This window comes from Lathyrus oleraceus, chromosome 4 (genome assembly GCF_024323335.1).
Source record: "Lathyrus oleraceus cultivar Zhongwan6 chromosome 4, CAAS_Psat_ZW6_1.0, whole genome shotgun sequence".
NCBI classification, from domain to species: Eukaryota; Viridiplantae; Streptophyta; class Magnoliopsida; order Fabales; family Fabaceae; genus Lathyrus; species Lathyrus oleraceus.
Window position 1 is genome coordinate 499,632,094 of NC_066582.1, and position 20,201 is coordinate 499,652,294.

The 20,201-nt window shown below is 35.8% G+C and overlaps 1 protein-coding gene across 1 annotated transcript; it reads right to left on the reverse strand.

Annotated features, from left to right (window-relative positions):
- Window positions 1-6,693: 6,693 nt before the first annotated feature.
- LOC127138217 (uncharacterized) lies at window positions 6,694-7,299 on the reverse strand. The gene has a single exon (XM_051064608.1). It carries the CDS (start codon window positions 7,297-7,299, stop codon window positions 6,694-6,696), a length of 606 nt encoding a protein of 201 aa, XP_050920565.1.
- Between the last annotated feature and the right edge of the window lie 12,902 nt (window positions 7,300-20,201).

Genomic DNA, 20,201 nt, shown 5'->3' on the forward strand with positions numbered 1-20,201 from the left:
AAAATTACAAATAGCAAGAACTAAAATGCTAAAAAAATGACAACTTATTCAATTAAAATAAATGTCAAAAAAGAGCAAAACAAAAAGTAGAAAAAAGAAAGGAAAAATGCATAAAAATGATAAATGGTGGTAGACAGGTATTGAACTCAGGACATGGGGGTTGGGATGCATGAGCCTTAACCACTTCTTGTGGTCCTCTATCTGTTAACCATGGATAATGAGTGATATATAATTGAAAAAAGACGGAAGAATGGAAAGTAAAATAAAAGGCCAAAATAAGAAAGAGGGAAGTAGGATTCAAACACAAGACATTGGGTTTGGGAGGCGTAAGTCTCAACCATTCCTCCATGGTCCTCTATCTATCAAACATGGACAATGCATAATGTATAAAAAGAAAAAACCAAATTAAATGGAACAAAACAAACATGAATGAGAAATCACTAGAAAGGTCTATTTTATGAACAATTATGGCACTGTTCATGACCCCATAAAGCAAAACAAAACTGCTCAAAATCTTCATGGAACAAACAATGCTCATGTCAATATGCATATTCAAAAGTCGAAACCAAACAAAACATGATGGACTTCGAATCAACCAAGAATAATTCAAACGCGAATGACATAAACTGGACTAAAGGGTATCAAGAAAATAATCTACGACAGATCCAAATTTGACAACACAAAACAAGTAACAACATTAGAGTTCATTATAATATAATACCACACAACACAAACCGAAACAGGTGGGAAGCCCAATAGTACATTAAATAAAATAAATGTGAATGAAGCAAATGCGAAAGTAAAAGCTCAAACAAAACATCAACAAGAAAGCATCACAACATGAAAGAAAACAAACCGAAATAATAACCCCACATTGTTGTTGTCACGGATGTCGTTACCGAAAAAAATCAACGTTATGACAAAAGATACGTTCTTGTTTTGTTGTTGGTGTTTGGTGGAAAGGGTGTTGGTTTTTTGAGTGAGGTTTTATAGGTGTTTGATGTGGTGGTTCAGAAGGTTGTGAGGTTGAAGGTGAAAGGAAAAGGTCGCGTGAGGGAGGTAAGGGAAGAGGATAGAAAGGAAAAGGTTAGGGTTTGTGTGATGAGTGAAGAAAAAGAGTGCGGTTATGGTGAGGTTATGTGTTGAAGGTTATTAACAGAAGGAGTATATGAGACGAAAGGAAAGTGAGAGATGAGGAAACAATTCTGTTGGAAAAGAGAAAGAGCCTATAATGATGGAACAGTGAAGATGGAGGCCGATGGAAGAAGAAAATAGGAGCAGTGGAAAAAATTAAAAGAAGGTGAGCTCTTTTCTGGAAATGAAAAGGAAAAAAAATCCGTTTTTTTACTGAAAACTCCCTCCTGCGTTTTTGTTCATTTTTCCTTTTATGCATGAGTGGAGACTCCACTCCCATCAATTGGCTCTGTGTGCCCCCCCAATTGTGGGAAAAAAATCCACCATCCATCTTACAGCTGGCTTCCATTGGGAGTGTCCATATTTTGTGATATCTTCCCAATCTCTCTCTCTCTCTCTCTCTCTCTCTCTCTCTCTCTCTCTCTCTCTCTCTCTCTCTCTAATCCGTTAAACAACAACTTGGAAAAAACCCTGGTCCCCAATGCTAGTTGGCCACCTTTTTAGCATCTTTCAACAACAAAATAAAAAACCAAGTTGAGAAGGGACACATGTCACCTTCTTATGTGAGGAAAGAAGATATTTCTTATTTTCTTATGTTTCTTTTAACAAACTTAAATTAAAAAGGAAGATTTCAAAAATTAATTAAAAATAAATGACACGATCAAAAATCAAATTAAAAATACGATTAATTCTAAATAATCGTCCCGATTATTTTGACTAAAATAGAAAAACGGATCAGAGATGAATAAAAATCGGGCGCAAAAATGCTCGAAAAATTAAAATGATTGCACCACAATGATCAGTGCGAAATAAACTTCTCATAAATATACAAGTTTTTGTCAAATTTTGAAATAGAAAACACTCGGCTAAAACGCTCAGGAGGATCAAAATGTGACAGAAAAAGTAGTTGAAAAATAAATCGAGCACACCGGGTTAAATTACACAAGGCATATACTAATAAAACTGATGTCTGCAAGCTCGATTTTTAAATTTTTCGCCCGTTGATTTGACACATATTTGAAAATGGATTCAACCAATTTGTCTGTAGATCCAAAAATTTATTTCGACTGACATTCTAGGCATTATGCGGTATGGAATGCATGTTATGCTATGCAGAGATACAACAACTATGACTAATGTATTGAATAAGAGATTTAGGGTCAAATTTGGAGTGTGGCAGTTGCCCTCTTTAAGTATCTTCAACTAGAGAATATGAAGTAGGACACTCTTCATATGATCAAGGTAGGAGATAGTTAAATACTTAGAAGACCCGAGTTTTGATCCTGAATGCACATGACATGATATGATATGCTATGCATGGATGTGAGACTCTTTTTATTTATTTATTTTGATTATGCTAGGGATATGATGATGTGATATGAACCCTAACTAGATATTTTATGATGGATGAATAATGAAAGACACACAGATATATGGGGAATGACGGGGACAAGGTACTGGTGGCCCACATGAAAAATCAATAAGGATAGAAACTCACTGGGGATAACAATCCTGCTGGAGAAAAGACAACTGGGGAATATTCAGAGTGAAAGTTAACAAACGATACTTTAGATTACAATAGGATTCAACAGTTGGAGATTTATGAAAATAAATGCATCCTACACAAAGATCTGATATTTTCTAACAAGAAAAGAATTCAATCAAACAAAACGGTGATCCCTAACCAGGAATACAAATAAGACAAATCTGGGAACTTTCTTACAAGAAAGTTATCTACACAAAAGAAATCTGGAGATTCTTCACAAAGAAATCAATCAAGAAAAAACTCAGGAGTTTTCTATCAAGAAAATCATCCAATCAAAGAATTTGGGGATTCATAACAAATGAAACCAATCATCACGGTTCTCTAAGATTTTCTTACAAGAAAATCATCCAAAAAACAAAAGGGATTCCTAACAAGGAGATCAAATCAGGACAAACTCGGGAACTTTCTTACAAGAAAGTCATCCATGCAAAAAGAAAACATGGAGATTCTTTACAAAGAGATCTTCCAAGATAGAACTTGGGAGTTTTTTGACAAGAAAAACATCCACTCAAAAGTCTATGATGATTCTTTACAAAGAAATCAATCAAGACAAAAAGTCTGAGTCTTCTAACAAGAATGACATCCATAATTCTGGGAATTCCTTAGAATGACGAGTCATACATGACTTTCTAGGAAACATCAAGACAAAAAGGGTATAAAACTCTCTGTAGGTGCCAACCACTGTTTGGTGCCAGTTACAATTGGACTTTTCAAAATGGGGCCAATAACTACTAGACTTTAAAAGTGCCAATGACCATTGGACTTTTCAAACGATGCTGGTGACAACCAAACTTAAGGTACCAATTATAATTGGATTTTGAAATAGAATTCCAGTCACAATTGTACTTTAAGAAGGATGCCAATAACAATTGGACTTACAAACGATGCTGGTGACAACCAGACTTATGGTACCAATTACAATTGGATTTTGAAATAGAATGCCAATCACAATTGGAATTCAAATGATACCAATGACAATTGAACTTGCAAAGAGGGCCAATAACTACTGAACTTAAGATACCAATTACACTAGGATTTTAAAAATTTGCCAATTACAACTGTACTTTAAAGGGTACCAATAACAATTGTATTTTGAACAACAAAGTGCCAGTTAACCTTGGACTTAAGAGGACACCAGTGACAACTGGATTTTAAAATAGCGGGCCAGTTACAACTGGACTTAAAAGAGAACCCGTGATAACTGGGTTTTAAGAATGAAGGCCAATGACAATTGGATTCTGTAGGGGATGCCAATAATACCTGGAATTTAAAATAGATGGTGGTGACAACCAGACTTTAAAGAGGTACTAGTGACAACTGAATTTGAAAGACATATACTGATAACAATTAGACTTTGTAAATGATGCCAATGACAACTGGATTTCAAGACAGATGTGCCAATAACCATTGGATTTTAAATTGTGCCAATAACAATTGGACTTCGAGAGTAAAGATGGTAACAACCAAAAATGGTGTTAGTGACAACTGGACTTTGGATGCCAATGACAATTGGACTTCAGAATGATACTAGTGACAATTGGATTTTGAAACGATAATGCCAGTGACAACTAAAATTTAAGGGACGCCAATGACACTTAGGTTTTGAAATGATACCAGTGACAGCTGGAACTCAAGGATACCAATAAAAATTGGATTTGAAAACAGATACTAGTAATAACCAGCCTTTGAACATGATGCTAGTGACAACTGGACTTCGGGGAGTACCAATAACAATTGGATTTCAAAACAGTACTAGTGACAACTGGACTTTGGATACACCAATGAAAATTGGATTTTAAGGACAATGCTAGTGCCAGTAACAACTGGACTTGGGGATCAAGGGATAAAAATCAACGAGACCTGAGGTAATGCAAATGAGCACGAAGTACACTTCAGGCTATGCATGGTTTGATTTTGCTTTTATGCATGATATATGAATGGTCATGATACAAAAATGCTGACATTATGCAGACTGGGCATTTATAGAGGTTCTGAATCCTCAACACCGATAATCTCAACCAAGTGGTGATGATAGATGCAATCAAAGGAGAGTCTGTTAATCTTGACAATTACAAATAGCCAAGGGGATCCTTTCGGAGGATTGACGGGTTATGCTCCATGGAGATTTCTGTCATGATTATCCAGGATAAGTCTTACAACCTTGAGACTTGCGAGGAAAACGAAAGATTTCCTTTCAATATTCTCACATGTCAAAGGAAAATTGTGTTTCTCAATATGTTAAAGATTCTTTTTAAGTTAAAAATTTTCATTATTAACAAATAAATGAAATTTTGTATAACAAAGAAAATCATAGAAAAACAAAGCAAATGATAGGCAAACTTGTATTTATTAGAGAATGGTAGCAAAAAAATGGTGTACATTGAATAGTAATGATCATTACTATCCCTAGTAACCATGACTCCACAAAACCTTACTTCTGAAGGGAGCAACTGGATTGATCTTCCACTTTTGGGTCTTCTGTGTTGATTAGTAAAATCTTATACAATCTCGCCTTTTTGTCCCTAACTTTTTCCTTGACCACATTTTTGAGTTTTCAATCCATCGGGACACTCTTTTTTGCCTAACTCGCCTTTTCAGGTTTTCAACTTAGCGAGCTATCATTTTTTATTATCCCTAGCTTTTTCCTGGACCTCCCTTTTGGGTTTTCAGTGCACCGAGATACCCAATTTTGCCTAAGTCTCCCTTTCAGGTTTTCGACTTAGCGGGCTTTTATTAGGTTGTGTATCTTTTGACTATATCAGAGTTCGCGGGGTGAGTGAGATCTTCGCCATCCATAGATGGGAGAACTGCTTCCATCCCATATACCAAGAAGAACAGGGTTGCCCTTGTTGAAGTGCAGATTAAGGTCCGGTATCCATGCAATGCAAAGGGTAGTATTTCATGCCAATTCTTGTAAGTTTTCACCATCTTCTACAAGATCTTCTTGATGTTCTTGTTAGCGGCTTCAACATCACCGTTCATCTTTGGACGATATGGAGAAGAACTATGGTGGTCAATCTTGAAACTCTCACATAATTCTGTTATTGTCTTATTGTTCAAGTTTGACCCATTATCGGTGATGATCTTGCTTGGAACTCCATAGCGATAGATAATCTCCTTCTTGAGAAAGAGGGCGACTACTTATCTCATCACGTTGGTGTAGGAAGTAGGTTCTGCCCATTTGGTAAAATAATCAATGGCAACCAGAATGAAGTGATGACCATAAGAAGCTTTAGGTTCTATGGCGCCAATCATGTTGGTGCCTCACATTGAGAAAGGCTAAGGCAATGTGAAAATATCCAACAGCGTTGGCGGCACATGCACTTTGTCAGCGTAAATTTGAAATTCATGATACTTCCTAGCATAGCTAAAACAATCAGATTCTATGGTTAACCAGTAATAACTAGATCTCAAAATTTTCTTGGCCATGGCATGCCCATTAGCATGGGTTCTAAAGGATCATTCATGAATCTCCTTGATCAATAGGTCTGCTTCGTGTCTATCCACGTATCTGAGCCGAACCATGTTGTGGTTTCTCTTATAAAGCAGATCATTGCTTAAAAATAATTTGGATGATAACCTACTCAGAGTTTTCTTATCCAACAATGTAGCATCAGCTGGATACTCCTGATTTTGTAGATAGCGTTTGATGTCATGAAACCAGGGCTTACCATCAGTTTCTTCTTCAATCAATTGACAGTAAGATGGCTTATCTCTTCGCTCTATTTGGATAAGTGGAGCTTCATTGTGGAACATGAATTTGTACATTGATGCTAACGTTGCTAGAGTGTCAGCCATATCATTTTCTGCTCTTGGGATGTGATGGAAAGTGATATCATTAAAGTATTCCATCAACTTCACAACATAAGCGCGATACGTGATCAGTTTGGGATCACGGGTCTCCCATTCACCTTTGACTTGATAGATCACCAAGGTTGAGTCTCCATATACCTCGAGAATCTTGATTTGGAGGTCAATTGCAGCTTCAATACCAAGGATATAAGCTTCATACTCTACGACATTGCTTGTATAATCAAAGCACAACCTTGCAGTGAAAGGGGGGTATAACCACCTTTTAGATTCATCAGAACAACTCCCACACCATGACCACTGTAGTTGGAGGAACCATCAAACGCTAGCTTCCATCGAGATCCCAGTTCGGGTCCTTCCTTAGGGCCTGGGATCTCACAATCTTTTATCACCATAATATCCTCGTCAGGAAAGTCAAATTTCAATGGCTGATAATCTTCAACTGATTGATGAGCAAGGTACTCTGCCAACACACTTCCCTTGATATCCTTATGGGTTACATACTGGATGTCATACTCCGACAAATGCATCTGCCAACAGGCAAGTCTTCCAGTCAAGGCAAGTTTTTCGAATATGTACTTTATTGGATCCACTTTCGAGATCAACAAAGTAGTATAGCAGATCATATACTGCCTCAGACGACGAGAGACCCATGCTAGAGCGCAACAAGTATTCTCCAAGAGTGAATATTTAGTTTCATAATCGATAAACGTTTTACTCATATAGTAAATAGCATATTCTTTCTGACCAGTTTCATCGTGTTGCCCTAGCACGCATCCCATTGACTCTTCAAGCAGAGTCAGATACATGATTAATGGCTTTTCTGGGACAAGTGGAATCAAAATAGGAGGCTCTTGCAAGTATTGTCTGATCTTCTCAAAAGCTCTTTGACAATCAGAGTTCTACTCAATTGCTTGATCTTTTCGAAGCAACTTGAAAATAGTTTCAGACATGGCAGTCATATGTGAGATAAACTTGGAGATGTAATTCAAACATCCAAGGAAACCTCTAACTTCTCGTTCAGTTCGTGGAGCAGGAATTTCTTGTATCGCTATGACCTTGTCGGGTTCTACCTCAATTCCTTGTTGACTAACAATGAAACCAAGCAACTTCTGTGATTGGACACCAAATGTGCATTTAGAAAGGTTTAATCGTAGTCGGAATTTTCTGAGACGCTCAAACAACTTCTGCATATGGTTCATATGATCTTCTTCATTTTGAGATTTAGCGATCATGTCATCGACATAAACCTATATCTCCTTGTGCATCATATCATGTAAAAGAGTGACCATCGCTCTTTGGTAAGTTGCCCCGACATTTTTGAGACCGAAAGACATTATCTTGTAGCAAAACATTCCCCAAGGGGTAATGAATATGGTCTTCTCCATATCATCTAGAGCCATCTTGATCTGGTTATAACCTAAAAATCTATCCATGAAGTAGAATACAGAAAATTTTGCAGTGTTGCCTACCAGACTATCAATGTGTGGCAGAGGGAAATTATTCTTTGGACTAGCTTTATTTAGATCCCTGTAATAAACACACATTCTCACCTTGCCATCCTTCTTAGGCACAAGTAGAATATTAGTTACTCACTTAGGCTACTTATCCACTACGGGAAAACCATCGCCAAATTGGTGTTTGACTTCTTCATGGATCTTCAAATCCATATATGGTTTTGTTTTTCGGAGTTTATGTTTTACTCGTAGGCAGCAGGGCCGACCCAAAACATTTAGAGGCCCTGATCTAATCTTTCATATTCAACTCTAATAAAAAAATATTGAAAAAAATTATTATTTAAAAATAGTGACTATTCTCTTTATTCTAGAGTTTGTATAGGTTAAATTATATAATATTTTAGTTTTGAACAAGATTTTAGAATGGTAGAATCGAACTCAGATCATGACCATCAAAACATTAATATAGTGCCACCAGGCCACTACATAAACATTAAAGTATTTAATAAACAACCTATATAATAAATATTTAATGTATTTTTAATATTTGAGGCCCCCAAATTTTTGAGGCCCTGTGCGGTTGCACACCTCGCACACCCATAGAGCCGGCCCTGGTAGGCAGTCTGGCTGAAGCGACACCTTGTGTACAACAAAGTCAATTTCCATACCTAGCATAAACTGATATAACCATGCAAACACATCCACATACTCTTATAGCAACTTGACCAATCTCTCTTTAATGCTTACTTCAAGTGTGGTCCCGACTTTGACCTCTTTCTTCTCTTCCTCTATGCCAAGGTTGATTGTCTCCATCTGTTCTTGATGTGGCTGAAGGGATTTAGACTCGTGCTTGAGCATCCTTGCCAATTCATCGAGGATATCACAATCTTCATCACCCTCTTCTTTCGCTTGGTAGATACGGAACTCAAAGTTGTGAGAGGGAGTATAATCATTGGATTCAACGGGTTTATCAGTTATTCTGCATGTTTGAATGGTTGATTTTTTTAGAAAAAGTAGAAAATAAAAGATGCAAAAATGAAAAAAAGTTTTTGTTTTGAAAAAGATTGCCATTTTCTAAAAAGAAAGCAACAAATGAACAATAAAAATAGAAAAAAAATGTCTTTTATTTATCAATAATGATTATTTGAAAATAAAAAGTGGCCTTACAACATGATCCATTAGCCTTGGGCAGAGCTAAGGATTTGAAAGAAAACAACAAAAATTAATTTTACAAAGGAAAATCTCAGGGATCTCAATCGCCTTCCAATTGTTCAAAGTTGTTTCAAACCGGTAAGCCAAACATGACATATCTTCGTCTTCGATGTTATCCTCGATTGCACTGACTTGATCTCCATGGATAAATCATGTGTTTAGAAAGACTTTATGGATGTTTTGAGTATTGTCCTTTGTAGGGACCATGGCTCCTTTCACAGCGGAAGACACATACCCCAAGTCGAAACGATCATTTTTCTCACAAACATCAATGAGTTGACCCCAACCTCCAGGGTTACCACCTTCAATTGTTAAATTTACGCTCTTCAAAGAGGAAAAAGACGAACTAGATCTCCCAATAGGGTCCTTCATCTCCACAAAAGTGGCATTGGCTATTTCTAGAGCTTGGGAAGAAGTTTCCAAAGCGTCCTTATCAGCCCCGATATATCAGACAGATGAAAGATGACTAACCACAAAGTCCTCTTCTCTAGAAATGGTTATAAGTTTGTCATTAACCATAAACTTCTCTTTTGATGTAAGATAGACGTAACTTCTCTTGCAACATGTATCCAAGGATGCCCCAACAAACAGTTATACGTCAGATTAATTTCCATGACTTGGAAAGTAATCGGGAATACATGCGGGCCAATCAATATGGGTAATTCTACCTCTCCAATCATGGTCCTTCTGGAACCATCAAAGGCTTTCACTATCAGCGTACTGGGCTTTATTTCCGTCCCTTGATAAGACAACTTGACAAGTGTCCTCTTCGGTATAAGATTCCGAGAAGATCCAATATCAACTAGGACTCTTGCTAAAGCATCATCTTTGCACTTCATTGAAATATGGAGAGCACGATTAGGATTTTGTATCTCCTTAGGTAACTCTTCACCACTGAAGCTCAGAGTATTACATGTTGTGATGTTAGTGATCACTCCATCAAACTGGTCTACTATTATGCTTTGAGTCGCATGAGCTTGAGCGGGCACTTTCAAAAAAGCCTCCCTATTAGCTTGGGAGTTCAACAACAGAGACAAAATAGATAGCTAGGACGACGTTTGATGCAACTGATCCACAACTTTGTAATCACTTCTCTTGATCATTTTCAAGAACTCAACAACCTCTTCAGATTGTACTACATCAGATTCCTTTGCAAGAACTATAAATGTAGCTTCTTTAATTGATGCTTGAGGGGTCACATTGAACTCAAGAGTATAAATTCGACCACTGCAGGTCATTTTACTCATTTCTGCGATGCTTGTGACATCTTCATCCATAACTTCTAGGCCTTTATCACCTTCAGTAATTTCGTATTTCGTATTTCTAATTGTAGGGAAAAATCCACTCTCCGTCTTACAGCTGGCTGCCATTGGGAGTATCCATAATTTGTGGTACCTTCCCAATCTCTCTCTCTCTCTCTCTCTAATCCATTAAACAAAAACTTGGAAAAACACCCAATCCCCAATGCTATCTGGCCACCTTTTTAGCATCTTTCAACAACAAAATAAAAAATCAAGTTAAGAAAGGTAACGTATCGCCTTCTTATTTGAGGAAAGAAGATTTTTCTTATTTTTCTTTTAACAAACTTAAATTAAAAAGGGAGATTGCAAAAATAAATGACACGATCAAAAATCAAATTAAAAATACGATTAATTCTAAATAATCGTCCCAATTATTTGACTAAAAACGGAAATAAATGGATCAGAGATGAATAAAAATCTAACGCAAAAATGCTCAAAAATTAAAATGTTGGCACCATAATGATCAGTGCGAAATAAACTTCTCGGAAACATACACGTTTTTTCAAATTTTGAAATAGAAAATGCCGGTTAAAATGCTCAGGCGGATTAAAATATGATCGAAAAAGCAGTTGAAAAATAAATCGAGCACACTAGGTTAAACTACGCAAAATGTAGATTAAAAAACTGATGTCTGCAAGCTCGATTTTGAAATTTTTCGCCCGTTGATTTGTCACGTATTTAAAAATTGATTCAACTGGTTTGTCTTTAGATCCAAAAATTTATTTCGACTAACATTCTAGGCATTATGCGGTATGGAATACATGTTATGCTATGCAAAGATACAATGACTATGATGAATGTATTGAATCAAATATTCTGGGTAAAAATTGGGGTGTGACAAAAGACATTCGCTACTCCAAGTGTTGTATATGGGATGGTCAACGCAGTGCACCTCCAAGCCCAATTGGTATCATCAAGGCAACTGAACAACCACATATACTGAGCATCAATATAAACATGAGACTTATCCAAAGAGAGTACATGCTACTAGATGTAACATGTACACCCTAGCGGAAACCTCATACATATGTTCCCCAACGAGCTCGTCGTACCTATTCTGAAGCCAAGACATACGAAGGTGAGCTCCCTTGTTAAACTCAAACTCCTCCAGCTCGACCTCCTTAGTAACTCCCAAATCTCGTACACCCACCATACATACAAGCGACTGGCTAATAACATGAGCTGTGAAGAATCTATCGGAGATGGGGAGGTGGAATAATGAGGATACATCGTTCAAAGTGATAGTCATCTCCCTAAATGGAAGATGAAAGAAAGATGTTTCCTTGTGCCATCGCTCAACAAAATCAGTAAGAAGTAAAGTGTCGAGCATGATAAGTGAGCAGTCGGAAAATGCAAGGAGATCAAAATCATGTGCAATTCGCATGACCTGCTCAGGCATCAAAATCTTGGGGAAGTTCTTCATCTTTGAATTGTGGGATGTCACCTTCAGTGTGGGACTGTCCTTTAACAAACAAAGTTTAAAAAATTATCAGTTAGCTTTCAACACATCATGGAACAATAATAAATAAATTAAAGTTACATATATACCTCTCTCTACCATAGTCGGTATGCCACATGGTCAACATACTCAATAAGCATCGATCAATCAATGGATCCTCTAGGGAACTCTCCATCAGTGTGCACATACGGCTTTGTTGAAGCAGGAGTCATAACCTTTGTATCAACAATAGTAGAAGGGACCGGATCTATGGCATCCAACTCATCAACAACAAGGGTGTTTAACTGGACCACCTCATCTGCAACATGGACATCTGGTTGGACCACCTCATCAACAACCGCAATAGTAACATGTATCATATCCGGGAACACCCTGAACCTACACCTCTTAAGCATGAATAACCTCATATCTAAGTTGCTCGTCTGATCTCCCTGCTCAGCTTCGGGTGCTACGGCGTGCGTAGAACTACCTCTACTCAGCCGACCGTTTCCGGTGTAAATAGGTTGGAACTAATCGTCTAACTCGCAGCTAAGAAGACTCAACCTCAACACCCTAACCTGGGTTGCCACTCTATATGTGATCGTGCCTGCAATTGTGTCGTCGTTTCCCCTGTTTTTCACTGCAAAAACGAAGAAAAAAATATCACTTAATTTTAAAATTTCACACATTTCACCGAAAATTATGAAATTTTCAGGAAAAATCCAATTTTTTTGAACTGCTGGAAATTCAAAAATTTCCTAGAAAAATGTTTATGAAAATACCGGGAATTTTGAAATGTCCGGAGAAAATAAATTTAAAAATTCCAGAATTTCTGAAATTTCCGGTACAAATTCAAAGGAATTTCATGGAAATTTTGAAATTTTCGAAAAAAAATATGTTGTTTTTAGAATTTCCGATAGAGATTTTGAAATTTCCGGCATCGCTGTGGATTTTTCAAATTTTGCGCAAATGTTGAGTAGACTTTCAAAAAGAGTGGAAAATTTGCAAGGATAATATAGTCAATTCATTGGGTTTGAGGGGTATCAGGTACAATCAAACTAAAAGAATTTAAGTTAAAATTAACCTCAAAGCAAATCCCACACAATATAGTTATTTGGTCCAAGGGTTCACAAGGTGGATGCATTGTCTAAAAAGTTATACATTTCATGAAAGGATGTGTAAAAGTGGGAAGTAACATCGCTTTGTAAGATTGGTTGATGGAGTTCAAACTTTGGTTTGTTGAAACTCTGCGTGGGATCGTGACTTCAACCCAAATATTCAATATCGAACCTCTGCACAAGTTTGGGTAAGAGTTTTCAGTCCAGCACAAGACTATCGGCACCTTAAAATCCTGTTTGCTATATCTATTGGTGTTGGGACCCCAATTGGCATTGACACAAGCACTAACAAATCAATTTTTGACTTTAGCTTTGGGCATTTCACAAGAGTTGTGACATCAACTTGATGGTTGATTTGAGGTATAAAGTATGTGATTACTCTTTCCACCTTTCAAAATAATCTTCCTGTGTCCAGAGATGCATCTTCAGACACATCTAAAATCACACCAACAAAAGCGTTGCAAGTGAGACACCCTTATTTTGTTCGAAAAAATTATTCAGAAATACATCTTCGAATTCCGAAAATACACTTCTGTATAGTATTACCACCCTACATTAATACTTTCAAATGTTGCATAATGAAAATTGTTGCATCTTTGTATTTAATCAATTGTATTAATTAAAAAAATACTATTATTTTTTGAGTACTTGACGGGATGCATGATTGTCATTGGTTGACAGTGTAAAAGTAATTTACACTGTCAGTGCACCATCCCTTTTCTCTTATTTATTTTATCGAACATGTGAAATCAAATTAAAGTACCTTAATTTCACCGATGAATTTAATTGATTCTTATTATCATCTTAAAAAGTTGTAACCTCCCACCTTTCTATCACTTTGTTTATTTCTTAAAAAACAATTAACCAATAAAAAACAGAAGGAAAATAAGAGAAGGGGAGAATAGAAAATGACAAATATGAGTATGATTAGAGTTATGGTTATACATGGCCTAGTAGGGTGGCAAATATCAATGCAGCCCGACAATAATTTTTATGGTAGTGCATCTCCGAAAGTTCAAAGATGCATTTTCAGACACATTTTTGGGGCAAAATAAGAGTGATTTACTTGCGAAGTGCAAAAAAGGTGCATCCGGAGATTTATCTCCGGACACTAGGGACAATTTTGACTTTCTACGGTAGTGTGGAAGAATCGATAAGGATTGAAAGAGAAACCTCCTAAAGTATTAAAAGAAAAATAAAAGACTTCACCTTTTTCATAAAACTTGAATGAAAACCTTGTTAGACTATATTTTATATTAATCTTATATTCATGATAACAAAAGAATAACAAGATCAATAAATTAAATGCAGAAATAAAATTATATAATTACCTACGACCATTGATATATTCTTGTGAGTGCACAACCTTTGGACTTCTAAGTTTTTACTTTCTTCAATACAAATGGTGTACATTCTGAATCTTAAAATTGATATGAGAGCAAACTTAGAGACCAAAAACTATTTATATTTAGCATAAAAAAATTGATAAATCATTTAATATAATTAAAATTCATTATCACACAATATAATGATCATTAAAAGTAATTATCACCCAATATAATAACCATTAAACTTGAGACTCTTTAAGATCAAAATTTCATAAACCTATCGACCACTTAAATACGGGTAATTACTAATAATCAAATTTAAAACTTTTATAATTGGTCCACAGGATCTAATTATTGGCCTAAATTGAGTCAACATGCATATTCTTTAAGAAATAGACACATGAATCATGACGATAGTTCTTCTAAAGCGAGTATTTCCATCCATCTATTACAACATGTTTAGTTTCTTAAGTATATATGTAATGTGATAATTAAATTTAATGAATAAACCATATATTTATTCTTGTCCAAATAAATACATTTTCTCAAAAACTATAGTGCGCATGAATATGAGAAAACATCACAATATAAGAGTTTTATTAATAAACTGAGTGTATACAATCATAAAGAGGAACCAAGTCACATACTTTCTACAGGATCCTTAAATTTCAGTGGTGGAATGCCCTTAATTAAATTATCAACAATCACCAAATAAATTTTTATGTGCTCAATGACCACTACTTTATCTTTAACTCTTCTTTTAATGGCTAAGTACTTAATGTCGATGTGTTTACTTCGACTTCCACTTTTATTGTTCTTAGCCATAAAGACAACAAATGAATTATCACAGAAAAGTTTTAGATGCCTAGAGATAGAATCAATGATCCTAAGTCCAAAAATAAAAAGCCATACACTATAAGAAGTTGCCTTAAAATAGGAGACAAACTCAGCTTCTATAGTAGAAGTAGCAACCAAAGTTTGTTTAGTACTTTTCATGAAATAGCTCCACCGACCATCATAAAGATACACCCTGATGTAGATTTGCAAGAATCAACACAATCAACCAAATTAGAATTTGAATAGCCGATCACACCTATATTGTATGTCTTCATATACATTAACATGTAATCTTTTGTTTCTTGAAGGTACTTCAACAAATTCTTTGTGCCTTTCCCGTGGTCCATACTTGGATTACTCTGATATCTTCCTAAAATTCCAACAACAAATACAATGTATGGTATTGTGCACACTAGAGTATACATAAGACTTCCAATAATATAAGCATAAGGAGTGTTCTTCATTTGTTCCCGCCCAAAATCATTCTTAGGGCATGACTCAAATTAAACCTACCACCCTTCACAAAGGGAACCACAGTTGGTGAACAAATTTTTATCTGAAATTTCTATAAAACCTTGTTGATATAAGATTCTTGTGATAGTCCTAAAACTCCCCGAGGTCTATCTCTACGGATCTTAATTCTAATGACATAAGATGCCTCACTCATATCCTTAACATCAAAGATTTTAGAGAGGAATTATTTCACCCCATGTAAAAAACTCTTATTATTGGAGGCAAGCAAAATATAATCCATATATAAAATATAAAAATAAATTTTACTCCCACTAACCTTCTGGTGTATGCATTAATCCATGGGATTTTCAACAAATCCAAATGAGAAAATCGTACCATGGAATTTAAGATACCATTGGCGGAAGGATTGTTTTAAACCATATATGGATTTCTTAAGTTTGCAAACCAAATTTTCATGTTTTGGGGGGGTACTTCTTTACATTTATTGAATTTTTATTTTCTTACATTCTATGTTCATGTTTCTTTCTTGTTTTTAGCTACTTCTATTTTAATTGTTTCAATAAGACCACTTTTTCGTAGCTTTTCCCAAACTAGGACCGTGCGATTTTTTTTCATGATAAGCGTCAGTTATGGGAAAAATGGGAAAGTATATAGAGTTTGAGGGATGAAAGACTATGAATAGGGAAATTGGTAAAGTTTGACAACTTAGGTATTACCCAGACACCTTAGGTCCCTCGGAGTAGGACGCGAGTCCAACGTGTAGATTTATGGTATAGTGCTCGACTTCTGAGAAGTATTCTCCGATTAGTTTATAATGATGGTCCGACATAAATTAGAATCACATGCATGTATGATTGGTTGGGAAACAAATAGTTTTGAGCACCAAAATGATGAAAAGTCAATAAAAGGCAACTATACCTTCTAAGATGGGTAACCCTCACCCGATTATTTAGTCTAACGGTGGTTGAACCTCAAATGTCGTCCCAAAGTGGACTAATAAACACACCAAAGTGTGTAAATTCATCGAAAAATAAATAAATAAAAAGGTAGCTAAATAAAACTTCCCGATCGATCTTGTGCTTGTGACAATATCAATAATTTCAAATGCCTTAATCTGATTGTCCGAATGAAAGGGTAGGAAAATCAAAAAAGCGACTTAAGCCGAAAGCATAGTTGGAGAGGTGTTTGAAAGGGAGACTTAGGTCCATGGTTCTACCACAGTTAGTGTTCTTGCGAATACCTTTATTGTCATGTTATTACCAAGAGAACTAGGTATAACCAATCAGAACAAAGACTCACATATGACTACCGTCGACCTCATTTTCATAAGCTTTCTCATGTAGTAAACCGCTTGACTCGAAAACTTGTAAATGCAAGCTTTGTTGCTTGATGACAAACACCAGTCTAAGTTTGGGGGAGTTTGGTAAGTGATTTTCGCATTGTTATTTATAGTAATTTTCTCTTAGTATTTTATCGCAGTTTGTTGAATTTTCTTCCAATTATAATGTTCTATGCTTTGGTTTATGTGTTCTTTCTATTTTAGGGCCTAATGAGCATCCAAGACAAAGAGGGAACAATGACAATCAATACAAGGCAAAATGACGAAAAACAATTTTTCTCTATAGTAAAATCAAGGGGCTGCTATGACCACCCTTAGAAGCTGCTACGGGATGTAGCATCAAAGAACCCTAGGGTTACCCTTCTTCCATTCCTATACAAAAGTGAGAGGCCTGCTACTGCCACCTGTAGCAACTACTACGAGCCGTAGCAGGAGGGTAAGGAATATTTGTTTTGTTTTCTTATTTGGATTGATTCTCTTTTATTACGGCTCTTAGGAAATATTTGATATGATGCAAATCTGATTGAATAATGATTTTCTGATTTTAAGGAGTTTGATGATCCAGATTTTATTCCAGGAAGTTTCTACGTATATTTTGTTTTCTTTTTCTCTATAACTCAAGTCCTTAAGGGAGCGATTGTGGATCAAAACTTAATCTTAATTCAGGTTTTCTTATTCATTCTTCTTCAATTGTTCATCTATTACAATGTTAGTGAACTTGATAGTAAATACCGATTTTATTATGTTTGCCCTCACCATGAGTGAGTAGTTCCTTAGGAAATAGGGGTTATGGGGATTATCTTATGACCTCTTGTATGATTCGTCATTACCAATTACGATAATTTTAGTTTAAACTTATTTTATAATCTGAGTTTATGCATTCCAACTTCGTTACGAAAGTAAGTGGTTCTCAGGTATCGATCGTAGTCTGAAAGGATATGTGTCGATACCAGAGCACAAATTTTTAAACAACTGAGTCCAAAACATTGAAAGCGCTTGGAAGAATTTGAGAAAACTATATAGCTGACAAAAAGTAACGAATCATCGAATAATAATCCGACCGTGCGAAATAAGACGAAGTATTCGTATTCGATAGGGCAATGCACTAGCGAAAGCAGGTATTGTCCATATTTATCTATTTCCTTTAATTTATATGGAATTCTAGTAATATAAGTGACAAGGACCAGGAGATTATGTTAGAGTAAGAATCATAACCCCAAGTCCTGCTTTCTCCAATTGATATTTAAGTGGTTATTCGAATAATCGATTTTCAATTAAATAGTTCGTCATTTAAGTTGTTTTACCAAAATTCATATTTTTTATCTCTCTAAATATACACGGATAGAACATAATTTGGTACTTAAGAAATTAGTCTTTGTGATTCGATATCTTTTATTACTTCCCTCAGTCATGCACTTGCGGTTGCATCAAGTGTAGCGGGGTATTCGTTACCTTATGGCTTATTGACTAAACCAAAAGTAAATCATACAATTCGAGTCTCCACCGCACTTTTATTTGTCCAAAGGAAAGGCTAAAAAGCGAACAAAAGCCAAGTAAGAAGTTTTATCAAATCAAAAACTAATAAAAATGTCAGAGATCTGGGTAAGGGGGTTGGTTATGAAATGGGAAGGTTTTAAGCACCCAAAACATCCTTAGTACTCTAAGGGAGCCCTTTTTGCAAAGATGTATTGTAGGTTGGTTTTTATGAAAAGATTTGTGCAAACAAGATTGGGGGGATGAGAAAAGAATATACATATTTACAATTTTGTTGTTTGAATGGATGAACCCATTGCCAACGTACCATCACAAAGGTAGGATCAAAACCTCGTAGTTCGGGGTAAAAAATCTCAAAAGATTGGTGAATTGATTTGATCAAAAGCCTTAAGGTCTTTTGTTATCAAAGGGAGAAAACTCAACCTAAACCAACAATCCACCATGTGAGGAGAGCTTTAACATACTAGTGAGGGATCCACCCTATAATAAGTATGGAAGACTTATAGTCCAATCACTAAGGATAAGGTGAGGTTTAAATCAACCACTATGATAACTCAAACCTATGGCTAATGTTTATGAAAAAAAGGTTTTAACAAAAGTGGCCATTGGAACCACAAAAACAACTTGAAGTGAGTTGTATTTACAAGTTAGAAGTATTCACAAAATGAAGTCAAAGTTGACTTAAGATTCATTCAAGATAAGTATTAGTGAAAAGAGTTTGAAAAATCAAAGGCATAGGGCCTAGGTTTCTAATTTGAAAATGATGTCAAAGTTTTCACAAATGAGTTTGGCTTGGGTTAGAGTGGAGAGAAGAAGATAAAGGCTAGTCCTAAACATGCAAAGATAAGATAAGAGATAAAACCCTTGGAGTTCCTTTTCTTGAGATCATAAAGATGATTCAAGATGCTCCTTTCCTTTGGACTTAGCAATCACTCAAGCAATCAAACAAATATTATATTCAAGCTCCTAGGACCTCCATTTGGCTTGTCTCTCTTAACTTGGCTATTCATGACAATGGTCTTTCTTACAATCTCAAGATGGAATCCCTATCACACAAGAGCAAACATCAAAAAGTTCACAATACAATAAAAGGAATGGACAAAGAATGAGTTTAGATTAGGGGTCCTTTGAAGTCAACTTTAAGATTTAGCATTCTAAAGGCATGAGGCCTAGTTGCTCTTCAATAAGTTTAGCATTCTAAAGGCATGAGGCCTAGTTGCTCTTGAACACCTTTAAGCATAGGTAAGGTTCTAATTCTAAGTCATTTCTCCTTTTTGCATTGGGTTCACACAAACAAAGACAAAACAATCACAAAGCAACAACATATTTATATACAATAATGTGCTCAAATGAGCAAAAGGGAAATGGCATAAACATAAAATATGAGCTCAAGTGAGCAAAGGGAAAAAGCAATATGAATAAATGAGCAAGAAAGTAAATTACATTAAAGTAAATTGCAAGAAATTAAATGCTTGAATTAAAGTTAGTAGTTAGTAGTTAATGTTAGTGTGTCATAAGACAATTTAGCGCTATGTTAAGCAATCGTAAGTGGACTAATGTAGTAGTCACACCTATCTGAGGTCGGTCAATAAAACTATAGGCAAATAAACACAAGTTAGAGATCATGACTAGTAAGCCAAGCTCCTACAACTTGCCATGCCAAAAGAAAAGAAGGAAGACCTTGTATGGATTTTAGGTTTTTTGCTTGACCAA

What these genes read in the sequence shown, in the direction of transcription:
- LOC127138217 (XM_051064608.1), bottom strand. Translation starts at nt 7,299, where the DNA reads ATGTATCTGACTCTGCTTGAAGAGTCAATGGGATGCGTGCTAGGGCAA.